The sequence below is a fragment of the Chrysoperla carnea genome, chromosome X (genome assembly GCF_905475395.1).
Source record: "Chrysoperla carnea chromosome X, inChrCarn1.1, whole genome shotgun sequence".
Lineage (NCBI taxonomy): Eukaryota > Metazoa > Arthropoda > Insecta > Neuroptera > Chrysopidae > Chrysoperla > Chrysoperla carnea.
Window position 1 is genome coordinate 33,517,150 of NC_058342.1, and position 27,502 is coordinate 33,544,651.

General features: G+C 31.5%; 2 protein-coding genes across 2 annotated transcripts; both read left to right on the forward strand.

Moving 5' to 3' along the window:
• Window positions 1-7,555: 7,555 nt before the first annotated feature.
• On the forward strand, window positions 7,556-11,934 carry LOC123302743. Its single transcript, XM_044885817.1, has 5 exons — window positions 7,556-7,628; window positions 7,725-8,090; window positions 9,469-10,641; window positions 11,318-11,442; window positions 11,612-11,934. Exons 2-5 carry the CDS (start codon window positions 7,772-7,774, stop codon window positions 11,891-11,893), a joined length of 1,899 nt encoding a protein of 632 aa, XP_044741752.1. The 5' UTR covers window positions 7,556-7,628; window positions 7,725-7,771; the 3' UTR covers window positions 11,894-11,934.
• A 6,583-nt stretch (window positions 11,935-18,517) lies between these two features.
• On the forward strand, window positions 18,518-27,502 carry LOC123302756 (putative sodium-coupled neutral amino acid transporter 11). The gene is made up of 10 exons (XM_044885834.1): window positions 18,518-18,635; window positions 18,706-18,762; window positions 18,829-18,907; window positions 20,798-21,007; window positions 21,955-22,207; window positions 23,431-23,501; window positions 23,572-23,733; window positions 25,499-25,564; window positions 25,855-26,045; window positions 26,649-27,502. Exons 1-10 carry the CDS (start codon window positions 18,555-18,557, stop codon window positions 26,916-26,918), a joined length of 1,440 nt encoding a protein of 479 aa, XP_044741769.1. The 5' UTR covers window positions 18,518-18,554; the 3' UTR covers window positions 26,919-27,502.

A 27,502-nucleotide genomic window follows, 5' to 3' on the forward strand; every position in this document is an offset into this window, starting at 1 on the left:
ATTATAAAGCTAAAAAAAATCACATTATTTGACTACAAAGCATGTATTTGGTTTGTATGTATGTATCGTGTAATAAACCAAAATTTTTGTACAATACTGTAGGTTTACAATCACCCTAAATGGATCGTTGTGTACTTATACCTAGAACACATGCGTTCACATAAAATGAACATTATAATTTATCATTAGATTAATAATTACAAGCTATTCATGTCGACATATTCAAATGATATATTATATGGCTACCAGATGGCACCATAATATCAATAATAATTAGTACAACAGATGATTCTAAAAATGATCATGTCTCGTTCATTGCCGACCAGATTTAAAAAATGGTTCAAGTTGCAGCTACCAATCAGGGCTACCAATTTGGTACTACCCCACTGTGTAAGGCGTTTGTCTTTGTCTGTTGGTCCATTTAGACTTAGGTTGCGGGTTCGAATCCAGGCAGCGGCAGTGTGAACAATTTATAATTAATGGGAGTGCAGAATTGATCACATTATCGTCGCTTGGATAAGAACGAAGTAACCGAATCCACCCACATCAAAATGTAATTGTAAATATGTTTGTAATTAAATAAATAAAGATTAACAATTAATGATGTGGGTGGCCTCTGTTATAGGCATATATGTCAGAGAAATGGAGGTTAAATCCCATTATTATTATTATTATTATTCATATTGAATTCTTAACCAATGACACAACTGGATTAATCCCGACTAAGTTACATATAAAAATTAAAAAAAAAACACTTAATGATATATGACATATTTAATAATTTCGGGGGGACACTCTGTGATGTGAACACAAGTATTTTGCGTTTAATTAATTTATGTTATATAATTTATATTACAATATAATAATCATGACGTCATCATTGAACGAAAAATTCTCTTATTGTAAATAGACAAGATGAAAAGTTTACATTCATCGGAAAAAGTATTCTCATTTTATATATTTTGTCTCGAGCCTGTTTTTTCCGGGGAATGCGAAAAATAGACTCACGGTCTAAAAATATACCGCTAGGGAAAAAATCTGCTAAAGTATTAATATTAAGATTTAATTTTGTTTATTATGCAATTTGTATATCATATATGTAAACAAATTGCCTATAAATAAAAAGAAAGGAATTACTATTGATTATACCAATCTTTATCAATCTTTACTTTTAAACCCAGCGAAGCGGGTGGGTATCACTCTAGTTAAACGAATAAAATCCAATGGAAAAATTTTTCCCAGCAAAAGTGATTTTATGATCTTGTCTAATAGAATTCTGTATTTGAAGGATAATTATTTAGTTGAAAAATTTGACAAAATGAGTGGGCTTTATATATATGATACAAGGAAAATTAACTTTTCAAGATGAAAATTACGTTACTTCTACGAAAATTATATTAATATGATATTTCAAATCAGAGATAAAAATGACAAAATTTAGTTATGACAAAACATATTTTTAAGGCTATTTAATTTTAGGATAAAATACGGTATATACGGTCTTTGGAGGACAAGTAAATAACAAGTGAAGGCAAACAATTGACTGAGTAAATTGTTGAAATACCATGTATAGACAGTTTTGATTACGGAATCGTTTGTTTTTTACTTCATGTAAGCAAAGAAAGATATCCACTCTTAGATAGCCACACATTCATAACTGATATTCCCATATAATACATACTAATACATCTAATTTGCGTCTTCGTGGGTAAACAGTGATGTTTACAAAAAAATGTTTCAAACAAAAGTTTTTATTTTTTTATAAGGAACATTTTTTATATTTAAACTTTTGTTCTATCTCTAAAGGTTTACAAGATGGATCCTACGAACCCAAGACCCAATTGACCTATGTTGCTCATTTACGAACTCGCTCTCACTTTTTATGTCCTGATACCTCGTTTTTGAGTTATCGTGATGACAGACGGGCAGACGACAGACAGACAACCGAAAATGGACTAATTAGTTGAACACCTATACCAAAATTTTGTTGGTAGCATCAATATTTTTAAGCGTTACAAACATGGGACTAAACTTAGTATACCTTGATATATTTCATATATACATGGTATAAAAATAATTAATTACGAGTTATCTAATATTAATAATAATTTGCATCCTTAAAAAATTAATTATTTTACTTCAGAAAATGGAAAGCAATTAATATCGAAGTCAATTCGACTGAAACTTTATTACACTGTAAACAAAAAATAAAATACACGACCGTATACTCGATTCATCTTTAAATGAGGGGCTACCGTTTCTTTTATGAATATTAACAACATAAATAATTACATACCCTTCTGATGAACAGAGACGACTATAGTTAGTTTATTAATGATTGAAGAGAGATATCTATATTATCAAATTTATAAGCATCATTTGCACACAATATATTACATATTTTTGTAGTTGCATGGTATTGTAAAGCCAAAAATAACTCACTATTTGACTACAAAGCATGTATTTGGTTTATATGTATGTACCGTGCAATAAACCAAATTTTTTTTACAATACTAAGTAGGTTTACAATTACCTTAAAAACAAAAACTATCGCATTATTGTCTTCACTTTGCTTGCCCTTAATTATGGACCCATTTGTTTTTTCATGGGTGTTCAAATTCATGGGTTTTAATTTTTTCGTAATTTTTTTTCAACTCAAGTTACTTCCGTTTTTGAATCCGACTGGGTAGTTCCAGAGATTAGTCATTTAAGAAAATTCTAGTTTAACTTGTATTTCATTCGTTGTGTATTTTTGGAGCTAATATGTTGTTCTATACGCTCAGTTTCTCTCAGCATTGCTTAGATATGGATAAATTTTATATAACGGTGGAAAAAAAATGACCCCTATGGTGATAATTATCTGAGAATATGATAAATAATATTCCAGTTGAATGAGTATGTCAAAATTATTAACATATCCATAAAATATAAAAGCCCCATATAAACACTAATTCAATTGTTCTTTTAAATGTCTGATAGAAAGTTTTCGTTTTCCATGGTTATGTTAGGTTAGAGTGGCTGCCCTTGGATGGGGCATACTTAAACCATAGGGTCCGTTATGATACCGTAAATGGGTTGGCCCATCCCCGGCTTCTACTCCATGAACCATTTGGAGCTATGTAAGAACAGCAGGAGAGCTTTGACGTCGACGGACTTTAGATCGGAAAGGTCGTCAAAGAGAGGCTGGCTCAAGTAAGTCCATTTCTTCATGGCAAAAACTGGGCAGTGAAAGAGAAGATAAGACATTGTCTCCTCCTCGTCATCACTGTGACAGCTCCTACAGTAGGCGTGATACACTGCCAGGCCCAAACGTTTAGCATGCCTGCCGCCCAACCAGTGTCCTGTAATAGCCGCAACAACTTTGCGAACAGAGGCACTTGGAAGTGATATAAGATCTTCAGAACGCCTGCCCAAGTCTTAGGTAATCAAATTTTATGAACCAAACTTAGACACTCAACTTTTTTTTTTCTTTCTAGGGTTTCAAGTTGTGGGAATAAATGATTTTTTTTTATTGAATTAGAAAGTTATTCGCCCGATTTTCAAAGTTCGTATTCACCACAGCTTATTTCTTTTATCTATTTATATTCGTATTTTATCTTCAAGTGCATTATATCTAATATGAAACTGTGCTCACGTTCTTGAAAACGTTAAAATTTGTAATTTTTTGCCTTCATCAACTTATCGTTAAAGCTAATTTCCGGTTAAGTTACATAATTTGTCCGGTTAAGTTACATAATTTTCTAGTACTAATTTTATTCTTATTTTTCGTCTACATTCATGAAGTTATAACAAAATTCATCATCAAAGTTGAAAAAAGATAAAAATAATTTCAACCCTAAATCTACCCTGCTCTTACATCCCTTCCTGGATGGAAACACTTGGTTTTTTTCTTTTCTATGCCATTGCTTGTATGTTTTCTTTCTTTAAAACTAGTGAAAACAAACAATTGACTGAGTTAATTGTTGAAATACCATGAATAGACAGTGTTGATGACTCTATCACATTACACATACATACATATCACACATACATAACTGATATCCCCACATAATACACACTATATAATTTCCGCCTAATTTGCGCACTCACGGGTAAACAGTGATGTTTACGAAAAAATGCTTCCAACAAAAGTTGTTCTATCTCTTACGGTTTACAAAATGGATCCTACGGATCCAAGACCCAATTGACCTATATTGCTCATTTACGAATTCGACCTCACTTTTTACATCTCGAGTATGCTGTCAAAATTTCAGCTTGCTTTCTTTTATCGTTTGTGAGTTATCGAGTTGACAGACGGACAGACAACCGGAAATCGACTAATTAGGTGATTTTATGAACACCTATATCAATTTTTAAGCGTTAGAAACTTGGGACTAAACTTAGTATACCTTGCATATTACATATATGCATCGTATAAAAACGAAATTTATTTTATGCGAATATTTTTCGATATAATAACGCCGTCTTATACTAGCTTAATATTACGTGTACTTATGATATGACTGACTGATTCAGTGCTCGAAACCTACTCCTTAGAACAGTGGATAATAATAGAAGAATCCCTAAATGGTAACCCACATCCAAAGTGAAGTATAAGTATTATCTACAGGAAAAATTCCTGTATTACATTCCATAGGAAATTATATTACCATTACATTTCTATATATAATTCTAATTCTAGAAGAATGTTTTCGAGAAAATATATTATATAGTCTTCGAGAAAATTTATTTTAAATATACAAGGCGTATAAGTGGGGGCGTTTACAGGAGGGTTAAAATATTAAATATTATAAAATAAATAATATTTTACAAACATTTTATTTAGTTTCACCTGTCCCGTTGTCTGTCTGTAATCAAATCTTGCAAGACTTTCGATTGAGCTGAAATTTTCCATGCACATTTAGTTTGGATGACAATACATGGTAAGGTTTTGGCGTCCTGATTTTCCCGTCGCTTCCACCATATTTGATATATATACATTTTTTTAGTCTTAAATTAAAAATTTTAACAAAAAATACTTTTTAAGGGGCAAGCTTTTATTGTACTAAAAAGTAGAAAAAAAAGTTTTATCTATGAATCACTAATATCCGACTATTTTTAAAAGCTTGAGGCACTTAATGTCAAGAATGAATCGAAAAATAATTAGGTATGTGGAGTAGATGAGGCGTTCCGATTCATTTTTGATAGTTTTAATTGAGCGCCTCAAGCTTTTACAAATAGTCGGGTATGACTTACTCATAGATAAAATTATTTTCTACTTTTTAGTACAATAAAAGCTTGACCCTTAAAAAGTATTTTTTTATGAAACTTTTTATTTATTTTCGTTAAACTCTTAAAATTTGTTTTGTTACCTTATTTAACTTTTATATAGAAACTAGCTGTACTTTGTCACGCTACGCTGTGCCACATAGTTTAGTGTAGGATGGCGAGTTTTCCCTTCGCTTCCAATAATAGATGGCGCAGTTGGTGGTACACAGCTGGCCGTTAAGAAAACTGTTTTCTCGCGATCGTGGGTATGTTATTGACAAAGAATAATAACATAATGTAAATTATATAAAATTTTATAAGCCTCGATAAATGAGTTCACAACTTTTAAAAGACTGAATTGATTTTAACGGAAAAAGTGGCTCAGAAGCGAAAAAAATTTAAAAACTTGAAGAAGAAAATGAAATAATTGGGTTTGAAGACTAATAATATCAAACCGGATATGATTAAAAAAATTTTTGTGAAATAAAAGGTATTTTTGCATCTAAATAGTCTTTTGAATCAATTTTGAGCATAAAAATCCTTTCATTGTATTTTGTCCGGAAATTTGGTATAAATACTTCACTTTGCATTGGTCGACCAATATGTTGGCTTAGAAATTCAACGAATATTCGTCGCTATAGCTGATTCGGCTCGTTATAACCGATTCGTCAGCATAACCGATGTCGTTATAACAGTTTTAACTGTAGTTAAAAATATAAATTAAATTAACCTACATACAAAATGCAACAACAGTTGTTTATACATTTTAATATTCAACAGGTTACGAACCCCTATGTATAGCTGCTACTTGATAATTATCGGGAAAAAGGTTTAACACATCAAACTACATAATATGAAAATCACCCCTAGATATCTAATAAATTTAATTAATATTATCGAAAATTAAATATCGTTATTACAGGTTGTCACGGTCCTTTCACACATTCAAAGTTACTCAAAAGTCTCTCCGATTTTGAACCGAAATTTTTGATTTTCGAAATGTGCACTGAAAAAAAATTAAAATAATGACAAGTTCATCCCGAAGTTGGTCGTTTCATATTGAAATACAGTAAAAATACTTTCAAACAATTGTCTAACGATTGGAACAAGTACAGCTAAATATTTGTATTTACAATAGAATTGAATTTAAAATATGAATTCATTGATACAAAATCATTGAAGTTAAATAAACAAAATCAATACTTCTATGAAAGGGATTGATTTTAAATTTAAAGTCATGCATTTTATTGATGGAAAATAAAATTGTACTTAGTTGGAATATATAATCGTGTAAAATTAAAAGAAAATTTTTTTGCGTTTGCTTTAAATAGAGTATTTGGTTATTATGATCGTATATCTATCATGTCTAGTCCATATGTGATTGAGCCAACTTCATGAGGATTGTTGTAACCAGTTAACAGAGAGTTTGAAATAAAAATATTGATCATTTTTATAAGATTTACCATATGTTTTGGTATGAACAAGCATCGATAGCGCAATTAGTTAAGCTGTAGACTTAGGACACTAAAATCAATAGTAGCCAATAGAATTCTCCATATTACCTATAAAAATTTAAAACTAGACTAGATACCATGACAAAATTTGAAAGTGAAATTAATATTGATTAAAAAACGAAGAAGTTATAAGCAATCAAAGATTGCATTCAAAGGTTGTCCATCTCCTTTTAACAAAACAAAGTTATATATGTAATCTCTACGGCGATACACACGTATGACGTCACTAGTGGGTATCTTCCTTTGATGAGAAATGCATACTAGTAAAGATTTTTAAAAATCAACTTAACTTTTCTATCCGTGAAGTGAAAATTTTTGATCTGAAGTGATAAACAAAATTTTTTCCGATATCCTATTAATAGATAAGTTTCAGAGCAAAAGAATATTCGTTTCTTTAAAACTGATACAGGAGGATTTGACAGTAGAAGGGGGCCCATTTTTATCTTTGGAACACATCTAAATCGACCGCAGATACGCCACTGATTCATACCTAGATTTATAAATAGATATCGGATAGTGGAAAATCACCTGTTGTTTGTAATAAGTGGGCCCCCCGGTACAAATATCAGCACGTACATATAGACATAGTCTATTATGATGTTTTTCCCTTCATGTATAAACGTTATGTATATATAATTTTCCCTACGTATCGATTAACGTTACAACAGATTCAGTTGCGCAGGTCAAAACCCATCTGTGAATTTTGTTGATAAGATATCTGAATCAGTGGTACTCTCATTAATTTATGGAAAGTCATTCGAACGGGATACAATTTTCCAATCAAATTGAAATTTTCCGAAAAACAAATTTTAATATTTGAAATTATTTATTATCAAAACAAGTGAATATTTTTTATTAACGAAACAGGTTTGTTGGAAAAATAAATAAATATAACCACTTTTCTTTTTAATAATTAAACCGGTTTCAAAATTGATGGATTTTTTTTTTTTTTTTTATATATAGAGTCTATTCTGTGTAAAAAAAGGTGAATTTGTTTTTCATTGATAAGGATGGCCCATAGACGGCCGATATCGTTATTGATTTCGCTGTTATTTTTGGCAATTGTAGCAACGAAATCGTGCGCAAATGCCCAAGAGAATAATAATGAATTGTTAAAAGATGCATTAGAAATGATTTATCGCCGTCAAAATAGTATCGAGAATAATCCACAACCAGATGAAACGGTTTTCTTGAAGATGAAACCACAAGCTGTACAAGCGCATAATTATGGCGGAATTCCATATATGGATGCTGACGAGGAACAGCAACGAAATGATCCAATTGACTTTGAACAATATCGACACATGATGGATTCTTCGTCTGCGACAGGTAATTTTTTTTATTATACTTTTATGGATGTGCGAGCCCAACGTTGGATAAAAGGCTTAATTTTTTTTCTATATGAATTTGGGCTAAATCTAAATCAAGGGGGGTTGCCAGATTATATTATAGAGATACGCAAGGATTGAATAATACTAAGGGATTTCAATAAAACTTTATAATTACATTTTTTTATTAACAAAGTTTACAAAAATCACAAATAATTACTAGATCATCGGGCTTTTTATTACATTTTTTATCGTTCAAAGTTGGCTGAAAAAATGATGAATCATATAGGTTATCGTTTTCAATTGGATATTTCTATATTAAAAAATCTAGAGAGTGTGATAAAAAACTATCTAAAATATTTAGACAATCTTGTAGTTTATAATAATACCATCAAAATATAAGTTTGTCGATGATTTAACAACAAAATTTTTATTTAATTATGAGTTCATCGAAGATCCATCATTTGATGAACAGAGACGACTATAGTTAGTTTATTAATGATTGAAGAGCGATATCTATATTATCAAATTTATAAACATCACTTGTACACAATATATTATATATTTTTGTAGTTGCATGGTATTGTAAAGCTAAAAATAACACATTATTTGACTACAAAGCATGTATTTGGTTTATGTGTATATACCGTGCAATAAACCAAAACATGTTAAAAGTGTTACTATTGTTCATTTCATGTCAAGCAGAAAAGGTTTTGTTTTTCTTTATTTCTCTATACCTACTCCAAAGTTGATCCTAAGTATATTTAAGGCAGTTTAACTTTATAATAAAATTTTTACTGAGCAAAGTTCAGCTGCAAATTTTGAATTATTGAAAAACAATAGTCGCAAAAAAAAATTCTTAAATAATTGGCGAAAAATTTTTTGGCTTCGTGGAGCTCTTCTTATATTTATACTAAACAAGATCACGTCAAAAGGGTTCAAAATAAGATATCCAGTTGCGAATGCCAAAAAAAAAATAAAAAACCTTCTTTTCATAAAATTTCAAACTTCAAAGTGATCTAAAATATATCTTATTCCTTCGTTTAATAATTGGGGAAAATACCAATGCATTTCGAGAAAAACGCGTTTAAAGTTTCAAAAGACGTTTACACTCAGATAATTTTTTTTTTTTTTGACGCGATTATCTTCGTGAATATTTATCGGATCAACTTGAAATTTTCAGAAAATATACTTAAATATATGTATATTTCGAAAAATCGATTCTTGGAAAATTCTAACTGAAAATTAATCCTTCAATAATAAAAATCTCCTTATAAATTTTCATCACGCCTGTTTGTGTGACGTATTTTATAAACCGATGCATATTACAAATAAATTTGTAGATTTGCTGACAAGTGACATGAAAATTTGATTTACAGATGATGAAATCACACTTCCATATGAAGTATTCTACAATGATAATTCATCACCCACAGCCGATGATATGGAGCAGACACCAAAACCATCGAAACGTAAACATTCAGTGTTTCGTGAGCGCACAAACGATGGAGAAATCATTTATCCAAAATATAATGAAATACATACCGAAGTACCAATCCAAAATAACGACAACTTAGAAAATGAATTAGACTACATGAATTTACTACAAGAATACTGGCAACGATATCTGGCGCAGCGACAACATCATCGAGTACAACAATACGAAGATGCGACCCCAAGCAAACGAAATGGTCACCTTCGAATTCCCTACAATATTCATTCTGATAATATTGTAATGAAAAAACGTTTTCCAGTCGCAAAACGTTCATCAAACATACCGAAAAAAACTGATCCAAAAGTTGAACGTGATTTAAGTAATATTTTTGGTGGGGGAAGCAGTAGCAGTACCATTCAACCAGTTGATGAATCCAAAAAAACTAAAACACCCAAAAAAGTAACCATCTCAAATAATAACAAAAAGAATCAGACAAAAACAAAATCTGATAATTTAAATATTAAAAAGAAGTCAATCGATTGGTCTAATTATTTCGGTATCGATAAGCGTAAGAAGAAATCCACACCACAAAATGAATGGATTATCGAACAATATAAAAATACTCTGAAACAAATTAATCATATTAACGATGAAACAACACATGAGCAAAAACAACGTCGTGATGATACAAAATTAGATGTCATTAAGGATAAATTACGTAATATCGAAGATATGATTATCGATGAAGCGTTAAAGTATACAGGAGCACATGAAGGTGCTGATATTGATTCGAAGGAAATTCAAGAAGTTAAGGATAAAGTGATGTCACGTTTAGCTGCTGTTTATAGTTTGGAGAAAATGCGACGTGCTTTGGGTGAATTTAAGAAAAGTATTGCTGAACAACGTCAGCAATTGAAAGCGAATCAATTGAATGGTGATTTTGAATTGTTGGAGACGGATGATTCTGATTCGAATTCTGAGAATCATGAGAACGATAGTACAACTACATCGGCTTCGTCAACCAGTAACGAGCATGTGAATCGAATACCGAATAAAAAGGATGTATTGTTACATTCAAATCAGAATAAGGATAACAATATCATGAACCAACAATCAGGTTTCTAAAATTTTGTTAAAATAAACCCAAATCTAAACTAAGCACCGGTTCGTAAATAATTCGCCCCATTTATGAGTTTTTCAGTTCAATTCACCCAGTAAAATTAAAAATACTATTTCGAAATTTTAATTGTCCTCAGTGAATCTTGTCCTTAGCGGAATACGGAAATAAAAGAATTGAGGAATTGTCCATTGAGATGTCCGCCGTGTGTGAAGGCGTGGGTTTCAGTTCTACCCACCCTGTAAAATTTCCGAATGTTTAATTACTAAACGTATGCATGGCGCGGGAACTTTCCAGCGGGAAGTCCAGTTAAATCGTTCCGGATATATCTTCCGACAGTTTGGTGTGTCTATTGACAGCGATCATGCTTTATTCAAGGCACTGTCTCTTTTGTAGTATGGTCGCTGTCAATAGACACACGAAAATTGCCTTGTTATGTGATTGCTATATAACACTGTTGTGTCGTTTTCTTTGTTTTATGCATAAGAACGTCTTACTTCATATATTTTTTATACTCTTCTTACTTCATATATTATAAATGGCTAACGGGATAGTTGTCAAACTGTATAGATACTACATTACAACAAAAACTGAACCAGTTTAAGATACGCAGACAAAATACGGTTAGAAAACTGCGTTCCTTCAAAGCGCTAAATCCTTTTTTTATCCATTTCAGATGAACATATCGAAGATTGTGATATTTTAGAAGTAATCCAAAGACAATGCAGCCATTTGGCAACAAAAGCTGGGGAGCAATTAGTTCAACCACTTTGTATGCTACATCAATTATGTACATTATGTGTAAGTTTCATAAAAAAAAAATCCACAAAGCTTTGGCGTATTTAGACGGGGATATAAGAAATGCCTCTGATTTTATCTTAAGAGGATTCAATAATAACAGCTCTGCCCTTCTGAATACGCCAATAGTACAAATCATTCCTAAACTAATTTATATTTTAAATCGGTCCAGGGTATTGATGAATCGAACGATAGCCAACAGAATGTAATCGAGAATTCCGATTTAGGATGCTATTACATGTATGCAGCAGAAAGTGAACACGCATGCGCTGGTGAAACACAATGTCGACGTCGTGCAAATTACGCGTTGAATACATTACGTGATGTGCACACTCGACCAATTTTCACATCAGATATGTGCCCACATAATGCTGTTTGCATTGAGAATGTTTTGGAGACTGCAAAACGTCGATTATCATTTTCGCCGTACATCATGAGCCGACGTAATATTTAGATTTAATTACGAAATTTTATTACCAAAAAAAAAAACAAAAACAGAACAAAAATTTAAACACAAATCTGAAAAAATGTATTAATTATTTATATTAGATTATTTTATTTAAAAAAATATATATTTTATTGAAAAATGCAGAAACAAAGTTGTCTGGAAGAGATGTTTTGCTTCGCTGTAGTTAGTTCGGCGCCAGTCGGGTTCTCGTGGTCGATTTACGTCACTGAATTCACTCACATTTTAAATACATTTTTACCTCCTGAATCCGAACTTCGAGAATGGAACCTCGAAAACTCACACAATAAACTTTTTTCGGGCATTGAAGAAAATCGAATTGTTTGAATGAATTAAAACTTCCAAAAATTTCTTGGCTTATTTAAAGCAAAAAATATATCTTATAAAACTTTTCTCAAACCTTTAGTTTTCGCTTGTAGGCTCGAAAAAATCGAATTTCCATCTTTGTGTATTTTTTCTGCGACAATTAAAGGTTTTGGAAAATTTTTACAAGAGAATTTTTTACAAGAGAGTTTTAAATAAGTCCATGAATCTGCGGGATTTTTTTTTATCCAAATAAATTGAATTTTCTCAAACATTTATTTTTTTTTTTGTGGAGAATACCGACGTTCCACCCTTGGATGAGGATTCAAGAGGCGAAAATACATAAAAAAATACTGGGTGAATTCGATGAATCTAAACCGGCCACTAGAACCCCTCTGGCGCCAGAACTAAATTGAGAGTGTAGGACCTAGATGCGTAGTTGTTACGAAAAACAAAGCAAATTGAAGGTCAAACTTCCAAATTTTTTTAAAATACAGTAGGAAGGAGACACTAGGTGGATCCACGTATGAAAGATGCAACAAGATTTGTTTTAGATTCTTGCTTGGGGGTGTAAAAGTTAAATCCTTGTTGCCAGTCTAAAATTCGTTAGCGGAGAAACTGCAGAGAAATATAGGCTAAGCTAAATGTGTTTTTTGTCTCAATTAATAATATGTAATCACCAAATTCGCTCGATCTATATTTTTCCATCCTTTTTTCCTAACGGCACGCAGTTTTTCTCTGGCAACCTGTGTTTTTTTATTCTTCTACACTTCTCAAATAACAATCTCAATCGCATGGTAGAATTTTTCATATTTGGATTCCCTCCCCCCTAGCGCCCCTTACAGCATATCCTGGTGGATAAGCGATAGGTGGAAAGTATTTAAAAATATTTGTTTAAAAATGGCTTTTTTGTTTCTCGGCACAAGACTAGGGCCGAGAATTATTAAACATTTTTAAACTGAATTTGGAACTGCCTAAAATAATTTGCCCAAACAGCAGTTTTCCTGAGAACCTTCGCGCTCTTCGTCCTCCTCCCACACGACACTTAAAAACGGTACTAATTTACAGTACTCGAAATTAATTTTACCCGTCGACATGAGTATGAAAATCCATATTTCTATATCTCTCCTCTGTCCCTTATTCTCTCTGTCTAACACATCAGCGAACCAAAACAAATCCTTTACTTTCTTCTATTATATCTATCTCACTCATACTATTAAGAGTGAGAGAAAAATATTTTTATTCAATTATTATAACTATTAAGTGTTAACAAAAAATATAAATAAAACCCAAAAAAAAAACAAAAAAAAACAAAGATAAACTATTGATTATTATGTGAGATAAAAAAAGACAAAAAAAAAATTTATTATTAAACAATATGGATTTCACATTCGGCGGATAAATTTCTGTCTCGAGTGATAAAAAAAATTATTTGTGTAAAAAAAAATATATATATATGTATAATAAATAAAAGACAATAATAAAACCAAAAAAACATCGTTTGTTTTCCAAAATAAAAATTAAATCAAGTGAAAAAAACAATTGACTGAGTTAATTGTTGAAATACCATGAATAGACAGTTTTGATTACTCTATCACATTACACACATACATACATGTCACACATACCTAACTAATATAATACATACTATAAAATTTACGCTTAATTTGCGCCCTCACGGCTAAACATTGATGTTTACGAAAAATGTTTCAAACAAAAGTTGGTTATTTTTTTGTAAGGAATATTTTTTACACTTAAACTTTTGTTATATCTCTAACAGTTTACAAGATTCTTGGGTTGGGTTAGGTTGGGTTGGGTTGGGTTGGGTTGACCTTGACTTATGTTGGTCATTTTCGAACTCGACCTCATTTTGTATGTCCTTAGTACGGTGTTTCAGCTTGATATCTCTTTTCGTTTTTGAGTTATCGTGATGACAGACGGATAGACGGACAGACGGACAGACGACAGACAACAGACGATAGACCATAGACGACAGACGACATAAGACAGACGACAGACGACAGGCGATAGACGACAGACGACAGACGACAGACGACAGACGACAGACGACAGACGACAGACGACAGACGACAGACGACAGACGACAGACGACAGACGACAGACGACAGACGACAGACGACAGACGACAGACGACAGACGACAGACGACAGACGACAGACGACAGACGACAGACGACAGACGACAGACGACAGACGACAGACGACAGACGATAGACGACAGACGACAGACGACAGACGACAGACGATAGACGATAGACGATAGACGATAGACGATAGACGATAGACGATAGACGATAAACGACAGACGACAAACGACAGACAGGCAGTCAAAAATGGACTAATTAGGTGATTCTATGAACACCTATAAAATTTTCTTCATAGCATCATTATTTTTAAGCGTTATAAACTTGGGACTAAACGTAAACCTTGGTATATTTCATAAACATGGTATAAAAACGAGAGATGTCGTGGGACTCCCGGTTGGAACTATTTCCCTATCGAATCTTCGTATATTATAAATATAGTGCTTACTTTTTTACTCAAATTTGCTTTGACTTTTTTGCTGGTTTGAATGATTGATTATATACATATTATGTTCAATTTTGTAAGATCATTTTGTGCTTTTTTCTTCTGTCTATTTTTAAAATATTCAGTGTAGTCGATTCGCTATTAAAAAAAAAAACTCCAAGAAAATGAAAAATATACAATAAGATAAAAATTATTTGAAAATACAGTGGCGTGCACAGAGATTTTAGACAGGGCAAGGCACAAATTTTTAAAAGCTACTATATAATCAAAAATACTGCATCTTGATTTTGGTTCATCGTCATGGTGAGTAAATAATGATGTAGGTATTTATAACCACAAATATACAAAGATTGGCTGATGTTTAAAGATAAGAATTCAAATAATAGAAGTGAAAATATGGTGGTGTGAATATACGAATTATTTCCCAAAGGTGTGATACTTAAAGGAAGTTTCTAAGAGTTTTTCAGATTGATCGTGTTTTTGCGGTCGAAGAAAAGTTTTAAACATCGTTGTAACCGCATTTTATTCTATTTATACGAAGGCACACACGTATATGACTATGAGTGCTCACATATAAACATTTAGGCAAGAATAGTTCGTGTCTTTGTCTGAAGGCACTCTACTACTTTTGCACGTATAAATTGTCATCTACACTAATATTATAAAGAGAAAAGATTTGATTTTTTGTTTATTTGCAATGAAAAAACTGAAAAATTACTGGACCGATTTTAAAACTTCTTTCACCAAAATAAAGCTATACATTATCAGCGACTTACATAAGCTGTATTTTATTATTATATTTTCAAATTGGGGTTCTGCACCAAAAAATTAAGAACAAAAGGAAGTATAAGTGAGAACGAGGTAAATAAAAGCTATAACTCAGTAGTCTTTGTTTTTAAAGTTGGAATTGCCCAACGAATCGATCGAATTTCTGTTAGTTTTTAATTTAAAAAAAAAAAACAAAAATGTGGCTTAGCATGTACTTCCCTGTATCCTTCAAATGTTTTTGGATAATTTAGATTTAGATTAAATTTTTGGACGTTTTGTTTTGGGACATTTTGTACTCCACCCATCACGCATCTAATCAAGTAGATATTTTTTAGGATAAATGGTTGATCTTTCAATAATCACGATGTAATCTGTATATCTTATATATTATTTTACTCAAACAAGTTTTTTTCTGTCCTAACCGTATCTTCCTTACTCCTTTATCAAATTCCATGATTCACCCCTCCATTTTCAAACTTATTATGTCTAGGTTTGACGAGAAATATACTCACGGTCTAAAAATGTACCGCTTAAGAAAAAATTTGAACAAAAAAATGTCATAAATTTAAATAATGAGTTTATTTGGCAAACATGCTAGTTTTTACAAATGTTCTCCTAATACTCTAGACATGTTCTTCTAATACCAATTTAAAAACTTTTGAGTTTTATCACCACTTTTCTACGAAATTTGTTGTTTGTTGTTTTTAGCCACGCGTACAAGGTAGCCACAGGTTACGGTAACTACGGGAGCGAAATTCCGCACGGGTCGAACTAGTTTGATATATTAGCCATGTCATATAAAACACATACGATCATAAATTACTTCACATATCCTACGCAAGCACAGAAGCAGAACACACTTTACACAAAAGTATTTCATAAAAAGCAAGCAACGCTTTTTTTTTTTTTTGCTATTTGTTAAAAAGAATTCCAAGAATAAATATACATATTCTACGAATATTTCTCGCTATTCTTCTGCTTCCTAGTTTTGTTACCGGGTGTTCCAGTATAAATTTTACAAAATATTTTTAATAGGTATTATTATTTTTATTTCTTTTTGGCAGTCCGGCCAAAGTCCTTGAGAATTTATTAAAATACCACTTCTTTACAGCCGACTAAAATTTCTAAACCCATCCCAATGTAACTCAACCTAACATATAGTTAGATAAAAAATATAGGCAATATATATTACATAATTTCAACTCGATTACTTTTTGCAGGAGAAAATAAAGTTGTGAGAGATTTTAATTATACTTTGTATGTTTTCAACCCTTCATTACTTCAGTGCAAAGGTTTTATTCAAACGCGAACACAAAATTCCTCGAAAACCAAGGTAAAGACATATCAAAAAATTGTATTCTTATTTTTCGTCTACGTTCATAAAGTTCATCAAAGTTAAAAATAAGGTACAAATAATGTCAACCACAAGTTTAAATTTCCTTGGCGCTCGTAATACTTTAATTAAAATTTAACCTTTCAAAAAAAATTCCTTATCTACCTGAACCGATAAGAAACAAGAAGTAAAAAAAAGGCAATTTGGCAAATTTGTCCTTTCCACCTACTACAATAAAAACAACAATTTTTTTGTTTTCAAATTCTAGGTAATCACACAAATCAATGATATCTATCTGACGTCATAATCTTTTTGAATAAAGTGAGATCTCACATGATAAAGGTGACAGACAAAGAGACAAGATGATTCCTGGTTGAACATATACATAATGTGGTTACTAGCACAAACACATTGTGTATTCCAGTTATCCACCTCTATATACATGTTCATGTTTTCAACCCGAAAATTCTGTGCTTCCAGATTGCCCCCAAACTAAAAGATTTGAATTATTTTTTCACACATAAACATAAGAGCTTTGGAATTCAACATTTATATACTTTTTAAATTTTTTTTCTTTTTTAAAGAGATAAGCAAGGATTGAATAATACTAGGGATTTCAATAAAACTTTATAAATACATTTTTTGATTAAGAAAGGTTACAAAAATCACAAAAAAATTCCTAGGTCAGCGGGCTTTTTATTACTTTTTTTATCGTTCAAAGTTGGCTGAAAAAATGATGAATCATATAGGTTATCCTTTTCAATTGGATATTTCTATATCGAAAAATCTAGAGAGTGTGATAAAAAACTATCTAAAATATTTAGACAATCTTGTAGTTTATAATAATACCATCAAAATATAAGGTTGTCGATGATATCAAAACTAAATTTAATTATGAATTCATTATTTGATGAACAGAGACGACTATAGTTAGTTTATTGATGATTGAAGAGCGATATCGATATTATTAAATTTATAAGCATCACTTGCACACAATATATTAAATATTTTTGTAGTTGCGTGGTATTGTAAAGCTAAAAATAACTCATTACTTGACTTCAAAACAGGTATTTGGTTTATATGTATGTACCGTGCAATAAACCAAAACTTTTTTACAAAACTGTAGGCTTACAATGACCTTAATAAAAATAGTTTTTTCTTAATTTCCACCGACTAGTTTTGGGGAAATCTATATGAAAACATATCATCAATCTACCGCCTACTTTTGAAGTCATATTTTTTATTTAAATAATCAGGCAACACCCCCACTAAAATTTTCAGAATTGATTTAGGCTTATTCCAACTTCATATAAAAAAAGTCAAGCTTTTTATCGAAAATTACCCTGTCGCCCGTACATCCTTAAAATATCAAAGTAATATTTTATGTATTATATATTTTATGAGTGGGAACGAATGTACTTATACGGAGGTTGTGTGGAACCCACACTAAATTGACTAGCACAGACATTAGAAGTATATTCAGATATTCAGTATTCAGTTATATCTGAAATGTGATTTAGAACCAGTTCACATCATGTATAACTGAGAACAACCCATCCGATCATCACTTTGTACCTTTTTTTTGTTTTTTGGGAGACATTAAATATGAATATAAATCAAATGAAAAATAATTGTTTATAACAATTAATCGTAATATATTGCTAAACAAAAATTTATCGTTAAAAAAACGAAAAAAATGGCAGCGTATTCACCAACGGAACGTAAAACTGAGCGAAGTTACATTATGGAAGGTAGACAAATGTATTCAGAAGATCAGGTAATTTGAATATTTATATAAAACTTGTTTTCGTATAGGCAATTGTTATAACTTAACTGTTATGTTTCAGGCTAGTAGTATTGAATCAAATGAACATGCTTTTGACGATATGAAGCAATTAATAGGGGTACGTTTACATAAATATCCTGTTCGATTATTCCCGTTTTTCTTACTCCCACGTTTTATTTTATAGGAATCCGATGAAAAGTTGAATACGTTACCAATGGCGAGTTTTAATTTTATTAATTCGATTATTGGAAGCGGTGTTATTGGTATGTTTAAAAAACTTTTATACTTTTTCGCTAGAAATATGGATCCAAGTTGTAAAGCATGAAATTTGGGTACATTGTATCCAATGTCCAGGAATTTCGACGTGATAATTAAATTTTATGGGTTCTCACTAGAAATATGAATCCAAATTATAAAGCATGAAATATGGGTACATAAAAAGGGAATGTGTGAGGAATTTTTTTATGGATCAGTACCTCGAAAATTACCTTCCAAATTTTGTCATGGACGAAGGATCCTAAATACGTTGCTATTAATGTTCGCATGTGTGAATTATATGTACTATATATGTAAATTCTTATACTTCTGTTCGAAAAGAATTAAGGGATAACTTTTCCCCCAAACTTTTTCCTCGACTTTTATTTATCAAACTATATGATATGGGACGAAAATTTTTATTGTTGTTGGTAGTATTGTAAGGTGTCGTTGAAACGGATTTTATAAATGAAGACTTTTAGTGTTTCTGGAAAACTACTTGCCCAATCGTGAAATAAACCCTATTTCTGTAATTTTTGGGTCAAAATTACCTTATGTACCAAGTTTTATCCGAATCGGAGATAATAATTTTGTTTCGATTTTTTGCAATTTTCTTAAGGGGTACCCCTTAGAAAAAATCGAAAAAATCGTGAAAAAGTTTTTGTTTCGGAATTTGATAAAACTCAGTTTTTAAGGTAAATTTGACCCAAAAAATTCAAAAATCATGTTCATTTAACGATTGGGCGAACAGTTTCTGAGAAAAACGATATCGCGGATCGATTTTTTACTTTATCTGTTAACCTATTCGCCCAATCGTAAAATAAACACGATTTTTGTAATTTTTGGGTCAAAATTACCCTATGTACCAAGTTTTATCCGAATCGGAGACAATAATTTTGTTTCGATTTTTTTCAATTTTCTTAAGGGGTACCCCTTAGAAAAAATCGAAAAAATCGTGATAAAGTTTTTGTTTCGGAATTTGATAAAACTCAGTTTATAAGGTAAATTTGACCCAAAAAATTCAAAAATCATGTCCATTTAACGATTGGACGAACAGTTTCTGAGAAAAACGATATTGCGGATCGATTTTTTAATTTATCTGGAAACCTATTCGCCCAATCGTAAAATAAACACGATTTTTGTAATTTTTGGGTCAAAATTACCCTATGTACCAAGTTTTATCCGAATCGGAGATAATAATTTTTTTTCGATTTTTTGCAATTTTATTAAGGGGTACCCCTTAGAAAAAATCGAAAAAATCGTGAAAAATTTTTTGGTTCGGAATTTGATAAAACTCAGTTTATAAGGTAAATTTGACCCAAAAAATTCAAAAATCATGTTCATTTAACGATTGGGCGAACAGTTTCTGAGAAAAACGATATCGCGGATCGATTTTTTACTTTATCTGGTAACCTATTCGCCCAATCGTAAAATAAACACGATTTTTGTAATTTTTGGGTCAAAATTACCCTATGTACCAAGTTTTATCCGAATCGGAGACAATAATTTTGTTTCGATTTTTTTCAATTTTCTTAAGGGGTACCCCTTCGAAAAAATCGTGAAAAATTTTTTGGTTCGGAATTTGATAAAACTCAGTTTATAAGGTAAATTTGACCCATAGAATTCAAAAATCGTGTTCATTTAACGATTGGACGCACAGTTTCTGAAAAAAACGATAACGCGGATCGATTTACCCGTTAAATCACGCCGATTTCTAGAATTATCTTAGAAACTACTTATGCAATTGTCCAATGAAGTAAATTTTCTTCCCAATTTGGACAAAATCAATCAACTGTTATGAAAAAATTATGAATAATTTCACGTTTTCCTCCAAACGGAACCATATTTTTAGCCAAGGAATATTTCGATTATAATTAATTTTTTTGGATTTTTTTTAGGTATACCGTATGCCTTACATGAAGCAGGATTTGGATTAGGAATTATTTTATTAACATTTGTTGCATACGTTACCGATTATTCGTTGATATTAATGGTACGATCTGGCCATTTATGTGGACAATATTCATATCAAGGTATTATGGAATCCGCATTCGGACGTACCGGTTACTTTCTTTTGGGAATTTTACAATTTATGTATCCATTAATCGGTAAGATTTCAATTTTATACTCTTTAATCTTTTAAGAACTGCTCGTTCATTCCAAAATTACGATATTGCAAAGTATGATCCCAAAAATAAACGAATGAACCGATTTTAATTTTTTTTTGGCGAGCTTAGACTTTCATGCAGGAGCTGTCACAGTGATGACGAGGAGGAGACAATGCCTCATCTTCTCTGTCACTGCCCACCTCTTGTTATGAGGAGATGGACTTACTTGAGCTAGCCTCTCTTTGACGACCTCTCCGACCTAAGTCAGTCGACGTCAAAGCCCTCCTCCAAGTGGTGCATGGAGTAGTGGCCGGGGATGGGCCAACCCATTAACGGTATCACAACGGACCCTATGGTCTAAGTGTGTCCCAACCCAGGACAGCCACTCTAACCTAACCTAACGTAGACTTTCATGTCGGAGCTTAGAGTTTTGTACCCGAAAAAAAACTATAAAATTGGCGATGATCTTCAAAATTGATTCAGTTTGGAAAAGGCATGACAGATAAGTTTAACCTATAAATAATTACTATTGAAAAAAATGTTCAAATAAATCTGGCTCAATTCATTTCGAAAAGTGAAATGATAAAATAATTAGGTAATTCAAAACAATAATTCAAAAGAACAAACTCAACTCAAATATTTCAATTTTAATTAAAATATTTCCAAAAATTTATCCCAAAAAAATGATAGATCTCTAAGTATCCTTTTCATCTCATCTGATGTCCTTGACCATCACTTTGATATTGATTTAAGAAGGAGTGTTATAAGTTTAAAGTTTTTATCTGTACGTCCGTGTGTTTCTCAGTGGCATCGTAGACCTTACACGGTCAAACCAACTTGTTTCCAAAAATCGGGTTTACAAAAAATAAATTTTTGGGGGTTTTTTAAATTTTGTAAATTTCACAGAATATCTTTCGTCCCTAATACTTGTCTCTCTTTTTTTGCAGCTATGGTTTCATATAACGTGGTTGTAGGTGATACAATTACAAAAGTATTAGTTCGTGTGTTCGACAGTGGCCCCGATTCGTTATTTGCAAAACGAGCATTTATTGTATTTATTGCAACACTGTTTATAACAGTTCCATTATGTTTGTATCGTGATATTGCAAAATTAGCAAGAATATCATTTTTAAGTTTGCTATGTGTTGCCTTCATATTGTTAGCGATTTTTATACGTATGGGTAGTATGAGCGAAATTGTGTATGTTATCCAAGTTTTTTTTCTCATTACAAGTTTGTTCTATTTTTACTCTTAAGGAGATGTACAAGGATTGGATAAAACTAGGGATTCCAATAAAACTTTATAAATACATTTTTTGATTAACAAAGTTTCCAAAAATCACAAAAAATTCTTAGGTCATCGGGCTTTTTATTAATTTTTTTATCGTTCAAAGTTGGCTGAAAAAATAATGAATCATATAGGTTATCCTTTTCAATTAGATAAATCTAGAAAGTGGGATAAAAAATTATCTAAAATATTTAAACAATCTTGTAGTTTATAAAAATACCATCAAAATTATGAAGTTGTCGATGATATCAAAACAAAATTTTAATTTAATTATGAGTTCATCGAAGATCCATCATTTGATGAACAAAGACGACTATAGTTAGTTTATTAATGATTGAAGAAAGATATCTATATTAACAAATTTATAAGCATCACTTGCACACAATATATTATATATTTTTGTAGTTGCGTGGTATTATAAAGCTAAAAAAAATCACATTATTTGACTACAAAGCATGTATTTGATTAATAAGTTAACCTTAAAATCGCGTCTAAGTATTGCCAGCATGGTATTTCAGTTTCTGAGAAATACGATCTTGCGTATCGATTTTATACTGTATCTGGAAACCTACTCGCCCAATCGCAAAATAAACCAGACTTTTGTAATTTTTGGGCCAATATTACACTATGTACCAAGTTTTATCCGAATTAGAGACAATAACTTTGTATCGATCCCTTTGCTCGCCAATATTAGCTATACCTTTAGAATTATAAATAGAACAAACTTTCAAGGAGGCTTTCTCATTTAGAATTGCGAAAAAACTCATTTTTTAAGAATTTAAAAGAGCTTTTTCTAACTTTTTAAAGATTTACTGTCTAGTTTTTATTAAAACGAATCAAAAACCTTTTGATTTTTAAAGATCGATAGCGTAGACGTACCAGCTTGAAAGAACATAGTTTCAAGAAAAACACGTTTAAAGTTTTTTTACAAAGCACCGCTTTTTGTAGAAATCGATTCATGTATGTGGCTATGACACTTTTTCTACTTCGAATGTCTTCATCAAATTTTTTGAAAGTATTTCTTTCTTTATGTAAAAAGAAATTGTTTTTTTTTTTTTTTGAAAATTTTAAATGAGAAAGTTCCATGAAATTTATCTCATTGAATTTTTTGCTACATTTCTTTTTTATCTGTTAAGACCAACACATGAAAATGCATGGCGATTTGCAAATTGGGATATTATTCCATCGATTGGAATAATGGCATTCGGTAATAATTTATTTTATTCACTGAGAAAAAGCCGTTCCATAAATATTAATAATTAAATTTTTTTTTATAGCTTTTATGTGTCATCACAATACATTCTTAATTTACACCTCAATTGAGAACGCAAGCCAAGAAAAATGGGATAAAGTAACACATGCCAGTATTATTACCAGTTTTTTGGTTGCCTGTTTATTTGGTGTTGCTGGTTATGCAACTTTCACAGCATATTCTCAAGGTAAGCAAAAAAATATGAGTTTTTTTTTAATAAAATTTAACTCTATTGAAAAAATAAATCTGTTATGGAATCAAAAAGACGCTCATGTCCCACCATCTTCGAATCAAGTAGGAACCCGACTGCAAAAACATGCAAAACGTAAAAAGCCAGTTTATTGATCGACAAAATTAGTAATTTTTGTGAATCGGGAAAAATTGTGGAAAGTTTGTGATTTTTTCAAACAGAAATTAAAAGTATTACATTACGGGAAAATTTTTGAGTTCGATTTTCATATAAGCGGTAATCAAATGATCTCGTTAAGGTTTTGATGTGCAATCTATTGTGTATAACATGTGTATAACTGTTACACTTGGGTGCTGTAGACAAAGCATCTATTTTTTAAAACTGACAATAACCTGACGGACACAGTACACATTTGAGTGGTTACCTACCGATACAGAATGACAACTCAGCCAACGTACATACATTATACGTCTTCGAATTTTTCCTATTCATTTCTATTTATTTATAAGCATCTATTGTTTGAAACTGACAATAACCTGACGGACACAGCACACTATATAATTTTGTGTGTGTGTGTTCTCAAAAATTACTCACCCAATCGTCAAATGAATTCGATTTTTGAATATTTTGTGTCAATTTTGCCTTTTAAACTGGGTTTGATTAAATTTTGGCCCAAAAAATACGAAAATCGGGTTCATTTTATGATTGATTGCGTAGTTTCGTCCAACATTCTATACAAAGATCGATTTCAGACAATTACTTAGAAAATATCGGCCTTCAAATGAATTAAATTTTCGATTTCTTATCACCCTAGAGTTGCAGTCGGGTAAAATAAAATTCAGATTTGATAGATGAGAAGGACGTAAGCGTAAAGTAAAATAAATTTAACAAATATAATTCCTTATTGTAAAAGTGTGGAAGGCGATTATTAGAGAATGGAAAATATGGAAATTTGAAAAAACTAATGCACACAAGTTAAACAAATTGCTCGACACGTAAGTGTGAGAACTCATGTAACTCAGTGACGTCTATATTACCCTTTAACGAAGCTGCACAAATCTTTATCGATCATTTTATGTATTTCGCTACACCAAATTTTTTCTAACTTTCAGCTATATTTAACTTGTTATCCTGCGCATTATACGTTCGCTTCACCAAAAATTATCCGCCCAGTGTGCAATGTATAATGTGACTATATTTAGCCTTGTACCCAAAACCCAATCATCCAATACCCTCGACAATGACGGATTTAAGCGATCGAAAAAGAGCAATTGAAAAAGGAGCAGATTAGCCACCCCCTCCGAAGAAAAATGAAAGCAAAATTGTCAAAAGATAATCGGGTTTTTATTTTTCTTCGAAGAAAGATGATTCTTAGAGAAATAATCACTATGACGTCAACGGACTCTACCCTCTTTGTCTGTTTTCTTAAATCCGTTACTGTCAACACCCCCCCCCCCCACTTACCGTCTCCCATAACCCCAAAAATTTGTTTTTATTTTTTAAACTTACTATTTTATTAACATCCTTTTATAGTCCTCGATCTAAGTCTGGTTCTGTGGGAAAATTCACGTAGAATTTTTTACTCCTGTTTTAAGTGATCGAAACCTGTTCAAGATTACGAGTAGAAATTTTCTTCTAGACTATTTATTTAACTTTTTCGAAGAAAATTATACTGACAAATTTTCCTTTAGAACCTACTGGATTCGGGATTAATAATTCACGATAAAAAAGTATTTTTCTAAAGAAAATTTAAATTTTTTAGGTGATTTGTTAGAAAATTATTGTTGGGATGATGATTTAATGAATTTTAGTCGAATTTTATTCAGCGGTAAGTAATAAAAAGGTGTCCACATTCTGGAAAATCAAGGAAGGTCCAAAATTTGTATGAGAAAATATCGATAGTCATCGGACAGTCTATCACAATCTTGGAGAATTATGTAAAACTCCGGAAAATTTTGGAATTCTGAAATTCATTTTTAGTTTTTTCGGTATAATATCACCAAATCTTGAAAAATCTTTGATTGAAAGCTGTGGACACCCTAAAAAAAGGTACCTATCCCCAACAAAAGGGGATGGGTGGTCAAAAATAAAAATAATAATCGTTTTAAATTATTTTAGGTACAATTTTATTGACTTATCCAATTGAATGTTTCGTAACACGTGAAGTAATTGAGCACACATTTTTCCAAAATGATCCAAATATTCCAATATCCGTAAATCGTCATTATGCGGTCACGTTAATTATAATTGCGGTAACATATACGATTAGCATGACTACGGATTGTTTGGGAGTTGTTTTGGAACTAAACGTAAGTGGTTTTTTCTGCTAAAAAAAATTATTTTTTAAATCGATCTATGACACTGAACCGATCCGGTGAATCGATTTTTCGCCATAGAAAAATCAAGCAATATTATCGAAGAAATCTATAATTGCGAACATTGGGGAATTCGATAATCAAGAACGTTTGCTGATGACTGAAAAGTGTCAAGGGCCAGTTTCAGTCCGACGAGTATTCACAACAATTTATTTTTATTGATTACTTCGATAATTTTGATAGAATTATCTCGAAAATATATGAATTACGAAAAGAAAATCGAGCTCAAAAAATTATTGACAACGAATAGGCGTGCAATAATTTTGCAAAGGATTTTGGAATGCGGTATCCATGCGCAATTATTTTAATTATAAAATAATAAATTGCACTAATTAGGGGTGCCGGGGTCATGGGGATATACAACTACTGGTCAAATATGGAAGTAGAGATAGAGAAAATCGATTTTTAAGAAATTGATTTTTGTGAATTTGATTCAAATCGATTTAAAATTCGATCTTTTTCAGAAAGAATCGCCATCCCTAATCCCAATCTGCCATCATCCATTTTTATAATAATTTGTTTTGTTAATTTTTACAGGGTGTGTTGGCAGCGGTTCCATTAGCATACGTATTACCAGCAATGACATATTTAAAATTAGAAGAAGGTTTTATATTATCCAGAAGAAAATTACCAGCATTAGGTTTATTAATTTTTGGATCAACCGTTGCAATATTAGGTGTACTATTTTTAATATTAGACTTTGATCAAGTTGATACCTGTTCACATGGTAAAGTTATGTCATATTGTCAACCAAATTCAACGATTAGTATAATAAATACAACAACGCTTTTACCTCCCACCGTTTAATAGAGTGGGAGGGGGGTAGTGAACTTTAGAACACCAAAGAACTAGTTCAATATTTCTTTTGTTCAATTCGAAATTAATCGTTAAGTTTACTAAATCGATTGGAATCCTCATTTTCATCATATTATTTTTTGGATTGGATTGTTTCCAAGAAACAGTGGTGGATCCAAGTGGTGGGCAGTTTTTACAATTACACTCCCCTCCAATGGAATACAAAATTTAATCTGACGATGAATGATAAACGATTTCTAGACAGTAGAATGTAATTAGAGTTTCCACCCGATCAGATTTAATCGGGAGACTTCCGAAATCGTGTGGTCTCTCCCGACTCCCGATATCAACGTAAAGCCTCCCGAATTCAGTAAAAAAAAAAGATATTTTCTCAAATTCAGGTGAATTCGACAATTATGAGCAGCATATCCCGACTTTCTGGTTTATCTCCCGATATTCCAGAACTTGGAGGTGGCAACTCTAACTGTGATAGAGAAGGCACTCACATTGGGAATCCCCTTTTTTATCCACCAGTGAGATGAAAAGAAAGCAAGTTGGAAATCTCAATTCTCCAGTTTTTAAACCAGAGACTACGA